The 15,001-nt window shown below is 40.7% G+C and overlaps 1 protein-coding gene across 1 annotated transcript in view; it reads right to left on the bottom strand.

The window, feature by feature from the left end:
* Positions 1-2,972, bottom strand: part of PGM1 (phosphoglucomutase 1) — a 62,132-nt gene extending 59,160 nt beyond the window's left edge. The window contains exon 1 of the mRNA XM_059374982.1: positions 2,491-2,972. Within this exon, the coding sequence (XP_059230965.1) occupies positions 2,491-2,736 (246 nt within the window). The 5' untranslated portion in view covers positions 2,737-2,972. The remainder of the gene's footprint in view (positions 1-2,490) is intronic.
* Positions 2,973-15,001: the final 12,029 nt, after the last annotated feature.

The following is a 15,001-nucleotide window of genomic DNA, read 5'->3' as shown; positions in this document are numbered from 1 at the left end:
GAAGAAAGAAAAGAATAGAGGAGTAGCATACTTAAATCCCTGGTATGGAGAGAGAGATATAGAGACAGGGAACAAAATCAGCGAGCAGAAAGCTGAGGACAGAAACCTAGGGAACAGCTAGGGTATACGCAGGGCAAGCAGTCCATGAAGGAACTCTCGAAAAGTGTTGAGTAGAATCAGGAGAGTGATCAAGACAAGGGAAGGAGGACTTTAAAACTACAAAACCAGTAGTGCCAAAGGCAACAAAAGGCCAAATGAAGCCTAAAAGAGTATTCAATGGATTTAGCAACCAGAAAGTCCTTGGTAACCTCAGCAAGAGCAATTTTAATGGAGTGGTGGAGGAAGCAGAAGCCAGACTGCAGTAAAGTGGTAAGTGAATGAGTAAAAACTCAGTGTGGCCACTGGCCAAGAAGGGGAAAAGCAATAGGGCAGTAGCTGAAGGGAGATGGGGTTTTAAGAACATATATTTTTTTTAGTCCTAGCCTAATTTTTTCCTTTCCACCCCACATTCCTCCCAAATGGACAACTTTCCATTTAGACCTCTAAAATCCCCACTGTGCTGTCAGCAAGCTCCTTAAGGACGATTCTTGTGTCTGAAGCATCTCTTTATTCCACACAGGTCCCTGCACATGGTATAAGTTCAATCTCTGTGGAATGAATGAATGAAATATATATATTCCACACGGGTGATAAGGAATTGAAGGGCTCTACTGGAATACAGTTCACTTTCTTTCAAGGGAATTTGTGGTTGTCTGAAAACTCAAGAGCACCTTCTATCCAGAGGGTCTTGTCTCCTTGATGCTTTTAAATTTCTGACCCAGGGAGGCAGACGTAGATCGGGCCCAGAATAGAATTTACAGATGACCAGAAAAATAGATCTATAAAGATTCAAGCATCCTTTTATTCCCAGAAGCTGGAACTGGCAGGTCAATGTTAGATTCAGGGTACTGCCATGGCAGTTCCTCTTTAAGCTGCCTGGCTTCAGTTTTCTCACTGGCAACTTGAAGATGCCCATAATAGCATCGACCTCTTCAGGCCCAAGCATAAATCAGACACTGCATGTTTGGAGCTTTTCATAGTGCTTGGCAGAATGATGCTTTTATGTTAAAGATAAAGTACTACTAAAATGAATAAAAATATTACTAAAGGGAATGAGTTCCAGAAGCGTTGGGTAGAAGTCAAAGCTTATTTTATTTTTTTTTTAAGATTTTATTTATTTATTAGAGAGAGACCCAGCTAGAGAGGGAACACAAGCAGGAGGAGTGGGAGAGGGAGAAGCAGGCTTCCTGCTGAGCTGGGAGCTCCATGCAGGGCTCTATCCCAGGACACTGGGACCATGACCCTAGCCCAAGGCAGACGCCCAACAACTAAGCCACCCAGGCACCCCAAAACTTATTTTAAATACAGAGAGAAAAACTCGTTAGAAAACATTTCTTAAAAAGTGAATGAATGATCAGCCCCAACTTAACTTATTTTATAAATTTACCTTTTCGTTGATCAGGTTTACTGATTTACTGATTTTATTTCAGTTTACTGGTCAGGTTTCCTGATTTACTGATTTTATTTCAGAGTTTCACCTATCAGAGTGGACCTGCCCATAAAGTCAGTTAACAGTCCTTAGCTGGTGGGGAAAGTGGGGAGGGGACAGCCACGGTGTTGCATTAATTTCCTGGCCAGCCTCTAGGGCTTGCATAAGAGTACCCTTGGGTATGCAGTTTCTGTTCTGTTGAAAATTCGGCTCCAGCTCCTCCATGCAACAGATCTAGAAGCACCACCGGTGCAAATACTAGCCGTTTCGAAAGCTTTTTCCCCAGCAACCAGGCCGTGCAAGGGCAGGAGCTGTCCCGAAGCAAACTAGGGTGTGGGGAGCGAGACTGCAACCTCCTTAGCCCCGAGGGCCTCACGCACCAACTGGGCGGGAGCTCCCGCCACCCCGGCCCCAAGGCGTCGGGTTCCCTGCCAGTGGGAAGCGCCAGTCCCAGACGAGAATAGCAGGCAAATAGGCAAACGAGCGGGATGCGAGGGGTTCTGAGCAGGGCAGAGGCCCTCTAACCTTCCCGGTTAGGGTGACTGCACCGTGAGCTGAAACCAAATCTTCAGTCCTCGGAAAGGTTAATGTAAATGTCAGAGGCCTCGGCAGGCGGAGGGGAGGGAAGGGGAGGGGAGGAAAGGAGGGAGGAGGAGAAAGACGGGCGGGGCAGGTGGCGGAGGGTCGGTCCTCCCAAGGTCAAGTTCCACCCGCCCGTCCCCCGGGGAGTCGACCGAGCAGCTCGGCGGAGCCCGGTGGCCGCCTTCCAGCTCACCGCGACCTCCGCGGGGCCTGCCGGTCGGGAAGCGCGAGCGCAGAGGGGCAGGGGGTGGAGACTGGGGCGGCCGCGCGCGGAAGTGGCCGGGCCGAGCGCGGCAGGGGGCGGTCGGGCGACCCGGGCCGCACGTCGCGCACGGCCCCGCGCCGGGTGCACGCCGCGGAGCCGTCGGCGCGTCCCTTACCCCGTTGGCGGCGGCGATGCGGACGATGAGCTGGATGGCCTCCTTCATGTAGAACCTGCCGTCCCCGCCCACCACCAGGGTGGCCTCCTGCCGCTGCGCCGGCTCCACGGTGGAGATGATACTCTGGATGAAATTCTCCGCGTAGTTGGTGCTGCTCTGAAACACCTTCACCCGCTTCCGCAGCCCGCTCGTGCCCGGCTTCTGGTCCGGGTACGCCTGGGTCTTAACCGTCACAATCTTCACCATGGTGGCGACTCGCTTCCTGGGGCCGGAGCTGACTCTGCTAACCGTGGGGCGGCCGGAGCTGTGGCTGCTGCTGCTCTGGGGTGAGGGTTCGGACGGGGTACGGGCCACGCCAGCTCTCTCGCCTGCGCTCGGCCCTCCTCCTTAAAGGGACAGGGGACAGGGCCCTCCCTCCGCCGCTGGCCCCACTTTTCAGGTCCCGAGAGGGGAGGGAGCGCCCACCTCCAGGCCTCTAGTGCAGTGGGTGGAGCCTCTCTCATTTCCCCATCCCACCCCACCGCCGTAAGCCAATCCACTATAAAACGAAATCCGCCGCTCCTCCCCTAACTGGAAGGGCAGAACCTGGGGTAGGGGCTCTGTCCTAGGGCAAGAATTGGAGGAGTGGGAAAATTGGGGAGTATAATGATTTCCTGTGGTTTGGCTAGAGTATCATGTGTAAATAACCTTCTGGAAACCTGTTCTGAGGGATAGAAGTGCCAGCCTTAGGTAGATTCATGACTATTCTTTATATCCTCCAAATATTGGAGTATTTGTATCAGAAAAAGGAGTCAACTCCAAAGGTCTAATTCAACCTGTTACCTTCCGTGTGATTACTTATGGACTAAACCCTTTTCTTGCACACTTAGGGTGGGTATACTGATAACTAGGGTTTATGTTTCTAATCCTTGCTAAAGTACAAGATTTATTTTTCCCTATTCCAGGGAAACTGAGATACAAAACTGAGATTCAAAAAATTAAATGGCTTATCAGGGCCAGAGAGATAAGTATACACTGGAGGCCAACTCAGGTGGGTGTGGCTCCAAAACCAGGGCTCTCACCCTGATTTGCCTGCCTGTGTCACCAGGTTTGATAACTAGGAAATAAATGTACAGGGAGGCCTTGATAAATATATGCACAAATATAAGGTAAGGCTAAGTGTAATAGATTTCATCATCAAAATAAGCCAGTTAGTTGTTCACGTAATAGAAATTTGGTGAAGAGATGAAGGACTGAAAGTTCATAGAGGATAGAGAGTCAACAAAAGAGTCTTGATTATTGAGTAGGAATATTGATTCTTTCCTTTTGGTTTGGCATCCCCCTGGATTTGGTGAGAGTGATTGCTATGCTCAGGGAATGTGTCATTTGTAGAAAAGCCACAGCTTTTTTCTCCCTGCTTATGAGATATGTGACCTGGAGAAAGCAACTATGGGCATCCATCTCTTTACTATATACAATGTGCATAAAACCTACTTTAAAGAGTTTCTGCCAAGAATTAATGGGGATTTGTATGTCTGTTTCTCAATCACAGTAGATTCTACACAGTAGAATCACCTGAGACACTTTTGAAACTACCCAGGCTCCAGTCCAAACAGATTAAATCGTAATCAGCTGATGTAAGTAAATCACCTAGCATGGTGCCTGAAACATAACGGCCCTCAAAAAAAAAAAAAATCAGCTCCCCTTCCCTAATTCCAAAATTATGACTTACCATTAGCCTGTGAATTTATATTCTGTTCATGCCCCTTCAGTGGTTAATTGATTATCTTAATCAAGCAGAGAAGCTGACAGATGCATATAGCTATTGATTCTCAGACTTCAAAATGTTGATATAGGTGTTATGTAGATACAGGTATGAGTTTTGTTTTGTTTTTTGAAGTAGGCTACACACCCAATGTGGGGCTTGAACTCGTGAACTCAAGATCAAGAGTCACATGCTCTGCCAACTGAGAGCCAGCCAGGCACCCAGTTGTCAGTTTCAGGGGCAAATAACATATGAAAACTGAATGCTGGACTGCTGTTAATGATTTCTAATATTTACACAGAAGTGCACAAAGCTTCACAGAGTAGGATCATCTTGTGAATTAAGTACTGTAATCAATCCCATTTTATAAACTAGAGAACTGAGGGTAGAATGATGAATGTTATCAAAGTTACCTAACTCTACAAAATGAAAACGGAGGGTAGAATCACAGAGTCAGAAATCCTACTTTGCAGTTGTATGGATTCATTTAGATACTGAATATAGAATTCCTAGCATAGTACTAATAAGTACTCACTGATAATTCAGTTTTATAAAGTGGTGGGTTCAAATTTGGCTAAAATAAAAATTACTGACACTATGAAGTGTTAAGGAGGATGCAGAGAAACCGAAACTCTCATACCTTGCTGATGGAAATGCAAAATGGTACAGCCACTCTGGGGAACACTTTGGCACTTTGGTAGTTTCTTAAAAAGGCAAACATACACTTACGTATGACCCAGCAATCTCATCTCTGCCTATCTATCCTAGAAAAATGAAAACCTATGTTCACACAAAAGAATTTGTAATCTGTGCATGAATGTTTATAGCAGCTCAATTAATATTGCCAAAAGCTGGAAATGGCCTAGCAAATGAATCAATAAACAAATTGTGGTACATCCATATAAAAAGACTACTACTCAGGGTTGCCTCGCTAGCTCAGTCAGTAGAGCATGGAACTCTTGATCTCAGGGTTATATGTTCAAGCCCCACAAAAGAGAGATTACTTAAAAATAAAACCTTTGAAGAAAAAAGAAGAAACACTCATGCAAAGAAGTAGAAGGAAATCAAGGTATATAACAGCGATTACCTCTGGATTATGAGACACGGTATTTTTATGATCCCCTTTATTCTTTATTTATAGATTTTTCATGTTTTCTATGGAGAATCTGTATTATTTCTATAAATAATTTCTATAACTAAATTAATATTGCGCTGTGTTAGCTAGCTGGAATCTAAATGAAAACTTGGGACGGGAGAGGAAACTACACTATGTGGGGAAAAAGATTCCACTATTTGTTTTCTTTTTAGTACCACCTTTAAGTGGTAATTCTCATGTTTTTTTACTGATAAGTTATCCTTTATCATTTAGATAGATGCATGCATTCATTCATTCACTAACTCATTCAATTCACAAATATGTATTATACTTCTTCTAAGCACCAGCTCTTTGAAAGGTGTTAGGTGAACAAGTCAGGATGGTCCTTGGTCTCATAGAACTTGCAATATGTTGGAGGAGACAGATATTGAATGCCAATCATGATTGTGAGAAGTCCTACAAAAAAGTAAAGGTGCTGTCGGAATGTGGACAGGAGGAACTAGCATTGGAGGGAGACAGGGAAGATGTCCGAGAGAGTGATGTATAAACTGACTGTAAGGGTTAAGTAGTAGTTGGCCAGGTGAGAAGGGAGAAAAACCACTTCATTCCAGGGGAAAGAACATTAAGGGAGAAGATTTTAAAGTAAGAATGTATCATCATTGAAGGTTTAAAAGGCAGCGAGTATAACAAGAGCATAGAAACGGAGTAGAGTGGAAGGCTTAATCGTATCAGGCTTCTAGATGGTGTCAAGCATTGCAGTCTTTAGCATGACTCCAATGAGCAACCAAAGGGGTTTTTTTGTTTTAATTGTGGTAGAATATATACAACATAAAAATTACCACTATAACCATTTCTAAGTATAAGTTCAGTTGCACTAAGTACATATACATTGTTGTGCAACTATAACCACAATCTATCTCTGGAACTTTATTCATCATCCAAATTAAAACTCTATACCCGTAAAACAATAACACCCATTTCTCTTTCACCTTGCTCTTGGAAACCACTATTCTACTTTCTGTCTCTGTGAGTTTGACTATTCTATTCCCATATAAGTGGAATCATATAATATTTGTCCTTTTGGTCTGGCTTATTTCACTTAGCATAGTGTCTTTAAGGTTCATCTCTGTTGTAGCATTTCAAAAGGGTTTTAAACAGAGGAATATTGCAGTCATAACATTTTTAAGCAATCATTCTGGCTTCCTTTTATGAATGAATGAAAGGAAAAAATGAAGTGAAACCGGATGGGGGGAGATGGTAGACTGTACTAGGTCAAAGTCAATGGAGATGGACAGAAGTGAATAGACTCAAGTTATTTTCAGAAAATGGAGTCAACAGTACTTGCTAATAGATTATATGTATAGCGTGAGTGAAAAGGAGCAGTGTCTCCTGGCAGTTTGAGTCTGGGTCTGTTATAAGAAATGTGGAGATGGAGGGTGGTACAGTATGTTTGGTACGCATCAAGTTGGAGGTTTCTGCCATGCATCCAAAAGGAGGGACAGAAGTAAGTGTTAGATACAGAGTTCTAGAGTTTAGAAAAGATATGTGGCAGAGTGATATGAATTTATAAACCATTAGCACATAGATAGCATTTGAAAACTTGAGAATGAATGAGATCACTAGGGAGAGAATACAGAGTACAAAAGAAAAAAAAAAGAAAGAAATGAAAGAAGTCTGTCACTGAGGTCTGAGAAACTCCAACATTTAAAGGCCAGTAACTGCCATGTGCAAAAGTTAGGCTTTTCTGCCTCTGAAAGAGAATTTCTTTAGGAACATCAATCCAGCAGGAAGATTTAGATTCTTCTATAAGCCATCCAGTTTTCCATAAACCTGAGCTCAAATCACCTAGGTTACATTCAAAGGCTAGGAAGATCTACTTCTTCAGTAAGTTATTAATATGCCATTTGGGAGTCTTCCTACAAGTCCAGAATTTTGTCAGGTTTCACCAAGATTAAGGGGGGAAAATAGCAGTTGGCAATTCTGTGAAAAGATTTAATGATTTCTCATATAATGATTTATATATACGAATACGTATAAAGGAGAGGTAGGTTAAGTCCTGGCTAGATAAATATACAATGCTTGGTCAATCCCATTTCCAAATTTTACAGTTTTCATTGAAGACAGCTTTATCTTCACCATTTATAAATCATTTGTATTCCAACAACAATGATTTAAAGAAATGTGTTTATCATAGGATATCAATCTCTGATAAATGCAACAAATAACAAATGGCTTGCATATGCAGTTTATAATGAGAAAAGACATGGAATTTAAAATGGAAACATTGGATGGTGACATGGTGATCTAGTGCCATTAGGCATTAGCAGTTATTAGTTACATGACTCATAAGAAATTGATAATTAAAATACATTGAAAAGTGGGGCACCTGGGTGGCTCAGTCAGTTAAGCATCTGCCTTGGGCTCAGGTCATGACGATCCCAAGGTCCTGGGATCGAGCCCTCCTTCATGTTCCCTGCTCCACAGGAGACTGCTTCTCCCTCTGCTCTGCCTGCTGCTCCCCCTGCTTGTGCTCTCTCTCTCAAATAAAATCTTTAAAGAAAAATTTAAAAATTAAAAAAAGTATGCTGAAAAGTAATTCATTAATATGTAGACAAATGCTTTAGAAAGCACCTACATTGTCAAAAACAAAACAAAACACAATGCTGTATTTGTGTACACTCAACTTCCTGTCTGGTGGTGTCAAGTGATGGTTGAAGAATCTGTACTGAGGAATCTTTATTTTTTTTATTTTTTGGGGGGACACACAGAGATCACAAGTAGGCAGAGAGGCAGGCAAAGGTGGGGGGAATAGGCTCCCCACCAAGCAGAGCGCCCAATGTGGGGCTCGATCTCAGGACCTTGAGATCATGACCTGGAGGATCAAGACCTGAGCAGAGGCTTTAACCCACTGAGCCACCCAGGTGCCCCAGCACTGAGGAATCTATATTGGGATAGTCTTCAGTTTAGGCCAAGAATCGTGGCCCAAATCTCTCTCCCTTTTTTTTTTCTTTAATTTTAGGATTTTATTTATTTGTCAGAGAGAGAGAAAGAGAGCACACACGGGAGGTTATCAGGCAAAGGAAGAAGCAGGCTCCTTGCTGAGCAAGGAGCCTAATGTGGGACTTGATCCCAGGAACCCAGGTTCATGACCTGAGCTGAAGCCAGATGCTTTGAGCCACCCAGGCATCCCCCAAATCTCTCTTCTACCCAAGAGTTCTACTAGGCCTGAAAGGTGGTCTCTCAATTAAAAGAGCTCTGACAGAATAGGTAAATTTTAGATAATCTCTTATAAGAATTTTCAATTATTTGTAGCTGGCAAATAATTAATTGATGATTCCATATGAATCCATACAAATTAATGCTGAGCAACACTGCAAATGTTATGTTAGTTCATTTGTTAAACCCAAATCACAGATTCTTCCTGGCTGCAGATTTTTTCATTATGTTAAATTTTGATTTATTTGTAACTTGCTGAAATGAAAACAATATGAAACCATTTAATGTCTTCTATTTGTATCCATAAGTCATTCGGTGCTTAAAACTTTTATTTGAATAAAAGTTCATGGATATCTGGAGTCTCTGATTCTGAATTAAGTTTGTTCCTGTGCCAAAATAATAATAGTTTCTGAACTCATGTTTCAGTGTCAAATGGTTATTAATGAAGCTATATGTGAAAAAGATTGATATATAATAAATTGGGTTTTTCCCTTAGAATTCATTTTTGGAATCTACTATAAAGGATATCAGTCTGAATTAATTTATATTAATATTTTATATGCAAATATTAATATTTCAAATGGCAAAAAGATAAGATTTTTAAAAATACAGATTATGAAGGACATTTTTTAAGAGATAATGAATGTCTTCTGTTACCCCTTTTCACCAGTGTTCTTGACTAAGGAATCAAGATGGTGTGGGAGGTTCAAAAATGGCTGCCTAAGAGCAATCCACATCCTAACCCCTGCAACCTATGAATCATATGGCAGGAAAAGGACTTTGCATATAAAATTAAGGATCTTGAGATGGGGAGATATCCCAGATTATTCAGATGAGTTCTAAATGCAAAAGTGCAAAAGAACATAAGTGTTCTTCTAAGAGGGAAGCCAAGGGAGATTTTATTACAGAAGAGAAGACAGTATGACCAATGAAGTAGCGACTGAGGTGATGCAGCCACAAACTATGAAATGCCAGCAGCCATCAAAAGGAAGAAGCAGGGGACGCCTGGTTGGCTCAGTTGGTTAAGCAGCTGCCTTCGGCTCAGGTCATGATCCCAGCATCCTGGGATCGAGTCCCGCATCGGGCTCCTTGCTCGGCAGGGAGCCTGCTTCTCCCTCAGCCTCTGCCTGCCATTCTGTCTGCCTGTGCTCGCTCTCTCTCCCTCTCTCTCTGAAGAATAAATAAAATCTTAAAAAAAAAAAAAAAAAAAGGAAGAAGCAGGAAATATACTCTCGTCCAGAACCTCTAAAGAGAGCACAGCCCTCATGACACCTTGTTAACCAGTGTTAACTCAGTGATACTGATTTTGGACTTATCAGAACTGTAGAAAAATTATGTTGTTTTAAACATGGTAAATTTTACCATGGTAAATTAAGCCACAGGAAACTAATACAAATGCTTTAATTTTATGGAGGAGTATGAGTCAGGAAGCTCAAACTCATCTCCTGATTCCCTAAAGTGTGACATCAGAAAGTCAGTAAGAGAATAAGAAAAAGAAGGGGTGCCTGGGTGACTCAGTGGAGAATAAGAAAAAGAAGACTATATTCTAAGTGTCTACCGGTGAATAAAAAATAGAGGAAAGTATATCAGATACAACATAAGTAAAACAGGGAATCAAGAAATCATGGAGTTATTTCCAAATTATTTTGCTCAAATTATATGAATAAGTTAAAATGTTTTTTTTCTTTTTTTCTTGAATTGGCTAGGAAAGTTTCATTCACCATGTAGAATTGGATGCAACAGACTGGGAGTGTTCTGTATACCACCTTGAGGTTTTGAATACTCCCTATCAAAACTAGCTTTAACGCGTGTTAGCAATTTTTCATAATGAGTGAATTTTTCTTTCCTTTGACATTACTGACTCTTGTAGCTCCTATTATATATTTTTCTTAATTCTGAAGATATCTTTGAAATAATTTATATTCATTGCCCTCACTCTCCTTTTGTCCATCTATCCCTCCATTCAAATAATCTATAAAATACTAAACACATAGTGCAAAGTACTTAGGGTTCAGATTAGTCATCTCAGGTAAGATCCTGTAATGAAGGAGTTAGAAATAGAATAGTGCAGGGGCACCTGGGTGGCTCAGTGGCTTAAGCCTCTGCCTTCAGCTCACCGTAGGATCTCAGGGTCCTGGAATCAAGACCCGAGTCAGACTCTCTGCTCAGAGGGGAGCCTGCTTCCCGCTCTCTCTCTGCCTGCCTCTCTGCCTACTTGTGATCTCTGTCTGTCAAATAAATAAAATCTTAAAAAAAAAAATAGAATAGTGCAGACACATATAAGAAACAAAGTATGAGACACAAAAAAGTATTGATTTTTAAAGCTAGTATTAGAATTAAAAAATCTGGGGTGCCTGGGTGGCTCAGTGGGTTAAGCCACAGCCTTTGGCTCAGGTCATGATCTCAGGGTCCTGGGATCGAGTCCCGCATCGGGCTCTCTGCTCAGCAGGGAGTCTGCTTCCCTCTCTCTCTCTCTGCCTGCCTCTCCATCTACTTGTGATTTCTCTCTGTCAAATAAATACATAAAATCTTTAAAAAAAAATCTAATCAATAATCAAAACTTCTACCTTAACAAACTAGGAAAAGAACAAATAAGCCCAAGGCAAATAAAAATAATAAAATAATAAAGAGCAGAAACAAATAAAATTGAAAACAAAAATAAAGAAAAATCAATGAAACTAGAAGTTGGTTCTTGGAAAAGATCGATAAAATTGATAAACTTCTAGCAAGACTGACAAAGAACAAAAGATACATCTTATTACTATCAGGAATGACAGAAGAAATATCACTACAGACCCCATAAACAATAAAACTCTCTACACATAAATTTGACAACTTGGATTAAATGGACCAATTCCTCAAAACCCACACACTATCAAACCCTCCTCCACCAGATGAAATAGATAAACTGAATGGCCCCATAACTGTTAAAGAAATTGAATTAATACTTCAAAACCCCCCAAATTCTCCACACCCAGATGTATATTTAAACATTTAAAGAAGAAATAACACCCAATTCCACTCAGTCTCTTTAGAAAATAAAAGGAAGAAACATTCTTGACTCATTTATGACGTCAGTATTGCCCTGATACCCAAACCAGACAAAGACATTATAAATCAAGAAAACTAGAGAGGGAAAAAAAAGAAGACGAAGAAGAAGAAAAAGAGGGACGCCTGGGTGGCTCAGTTGGTTGGACGACAGCCTTCGGCTCAGGTCATGATCCCGGAGTCCCGCAATTGAGTCCTGCATCAGGCTCCCAGCTCCATGGGGAGTCTGCTTCGCTCTCTGACCTTCTCCTCACTCATGCTCTCTCTCACTGTCTCTTTCTCAAATAAATAAAATCTTTTAAAAAAGAAAAAAGAAAAAAAAAAAGAAGAAGAAAAAGAAAAAACTAGAGAGGGGTGCCTGGGTGGTTCACTCAGTTAAGCAGCTGGCTCTTGGTTTTGGCTCAGGTCGTGATCTCAGGGTCCTGGGATTGAGCCCCTTGCTCAGTAGGGAGTCTGCTTAAGTATTTTCTTTCTCTCCCTCTGTCCTTCTCCCCACTCTCACATGCGCTCTTTCTAACCCCTTCAGGAAAAAAAACTGGAGACCAATATTCCTCATATACATAATCACAAAAATGCCCAACAATGTGCTAGCCAGTTGAATTCACAATATACTGTAAAAATAGCATATCACAACCAAGAGGGCTTTATCCTGGGAATTAAAGGCTGGTTCAATATTTGAAAATCAATTTTCAAATTATGTGGATTACACAACAGTGCAATCCATCATATTAATAGTCTAAAGAAGAAAAATAATATAATGACAAAAAATATTCAACATTTCTGCATACTGAAAATATTTCAGTAATTCAGGAAAAGAAGGCAACTTTCCCTACTTAATAAAGGGCATTTGGGGGTGGGGGTGGGGCAGACAGAGATCACAAATAGACAGAGAGGCAGGCAGAGAGGGTCTCCCTGCTGAACAGAAAGCCCAATGCATAGCTCGATCCCAGGACCCTGAGATCATGACCTTAGCCAAAGGCAGAGCCTTAACCCACTGAGCCACCCAGGGGCCCTAAAGGGCATCTACAAAAACATCTTCAACGAACTTCATATTAATGGTGAAGTACTGAATGCTTTCCTTCCTAAGATTGGGAGCGAGGTAGGGAGATCCACCTTCATCATTCTGACTCCACATCATTACAGAAGTCTTAGCCAGTACAATAAGGCAAGAAAAAAGAAAAGATATACACATTGGAAAGAAAGAAATGAAACTGTCACTATTTACAGATGACATGTTTTTCTATGTACAAAATCCCAAAGGATCTACAAAGAAAAAACTCCTAGCACTAATAAATGAGTTTAGCAAGTCTCAGGATACAAGTGTAACATGCAAAAATCGATTATGTTTTTTGTATAGTAGCAATTTATAACTGGAAATTGAAATTTAAAAAATAATCCCATTTGAAATAGCTCATAAAAATAAAATATTTAGATACAAATCTTATAAAGGATGTACAAGATTTGCAAGCTGAAAACTGTAAGATGATTTTTAAAGAAATAAAGGAAAACCTAAATAAGTGGAGAAATATACCATGTTCATGGATTGGGAGCAACACAAGAAACATGTCAATTCCCCAAAATGATCAGTACATTTAACACAATAGCAACCAAATCCCAGCAAGAGATTTTTATAGACAACTAGTTCTAAAATTCATTTGGAAAGGGAAAGAAACTAGAACAGCTAAGATAATTTTGAAAAAGAACAATAAAATTGAAGGAATCAACATTACCTGATTACAGATTTATTTTATACAAACTATACAATGAAGACAGCATAGTATTGGTGAAGAGAAAGACACATAGATGAATAAGATAAAATAGAGTCCAGAATATAGCCACACAAATATATACAAGTCTATACAATCAGTTGATTTACAGCAAATACACAAGAGCAATTTAAAGGAGAAAGAATAATCTTTTCAGGAACTAGTGCTGGGACCACTGACATCCATATGAAAAAAAAATTAACCTCACCCCAAACCTCAAAACTCATACAAAGATTAACTCAGAATAAATCACAGATATGACTGTAGGAAGTGAAATTGTAAAACTTATAAAAGAAAATAGAAATTTTTGGGTGACATGGAATTATGTAACAATTTCTTAGACTTAACACCAAACACATGACCCAATAAAGAAAAAATTGATAAATCAGACTTCATCAAAATTAAAAACTTTGCTCTCCATATGATAGTTAAGACAATGAAAAGATAAGCAACAGACTCAGAGAAAATATTTACAATTCACATCTCCAACAAAAGGCATATCCAGAATTTATTAAAAAAAAAAGTTTCAGGGCGCCTGGGTGGCTCAGTTGGTTGAGCAACTGCCTTCGACTCAGGTCATGATCCTAGACTTCCAGGATCGAGTCCCACATCGGGCTCCCAGCTCCTTTGGGAGTCTGCTTCTCCCTCTGACCTTCTCCTTTCTCATGCTCTCTCTCACTCATTCTCCCTCAAATAAATAAAATCTTAAAAAAAAAAAGTTTCAAATCTCAAAAGTAAGAAAACAACTCAATTTCAATGGGTAAAATAGGGCACCTGGTGGCTCAGTTGGTTAAGTAGCTTCAAACTACCCTTCCTTCATTCCTTCAATCTTCTGGGAGTCTTATTCCCATAAAAAAAATTGCACAAGCCTTCCCCTCCTTTTTTGTTCCCATGACTTCACCTGTATTTTATGCTTAATGATTGCTGCTAATTAATTTAAGACTTAATATTATTCCTTAATAGGCTAATATGTAACACATTTTCTTAATCATGGTATCTTGACCAGTTCTTTCTCTTACAAGTCTTATAATCTGTCTTAACTAGGCTGTGCCCATATTAGGAAGAAGTAGATATTTAAGTTTCTTAGATTCCTTAATTTGACTTTATTTTTCTTATTGACAGAATGATGCTTGTGGAGGCAATTCAGCCAAAGACTCAGAGAACCTCATCTGTAATAAATGTCCAGGCCTTAGCTTTTATAAGGAGAGCTATAAAGAAAGTGAGGCTCTACTTCAGTGGTTCTCAAAGTGTGGTTCCTGGAACCCCATAGCCTAAACCTGTTTAGGAGTTCCAAAAAGGCAAAATTATTTTTTTTACTTTTTTTAAAAGATTTTATTTATTAATTTGACAGAGAGAAATTACAAGTAGATGGAGAGGCAGGCAGAGAGAGAGAGATAGGGAAGCAGGCTCCCTGCTGAGTAGAGAGCCCCCGACGGGGGACTCAATCCCAGGACCCTGAGATCATGACCTGAGCCGAAGGCAGCGGCTTAACCCACTGAGCCACCCAGGCGCCCTGGCAAAATTATTTTTTTAAGAATTTATTTATTTAGGACACCTGGATGGCTCAGTCGTTAAGTGTCTGCCTTTGGCACAGGTCATGATCCCAGAATCCTGGGACTGAGGCCCACGTTGGGCTCCCTG

This window comes from Mustela nigripes, chromosome 14 (genome assembly GCF_022355385.1).
Source record: "Mustela nigripes isolate SB6536 chromosome 14, MUSNIG.SB6536, whole genome shotgun sequence".
In the NCBI taxonomy this organism is placed as follows: Eukaryota; Metazoa; Chordata; class Mammalia; order Carnivora; family Mustelidae; genus Mustela; species Mustela nigripes.
Note: the sequence above shows the minus strand (reverse complement) of the source record. Positions and strands in the feature narration are given on the sequence as shown.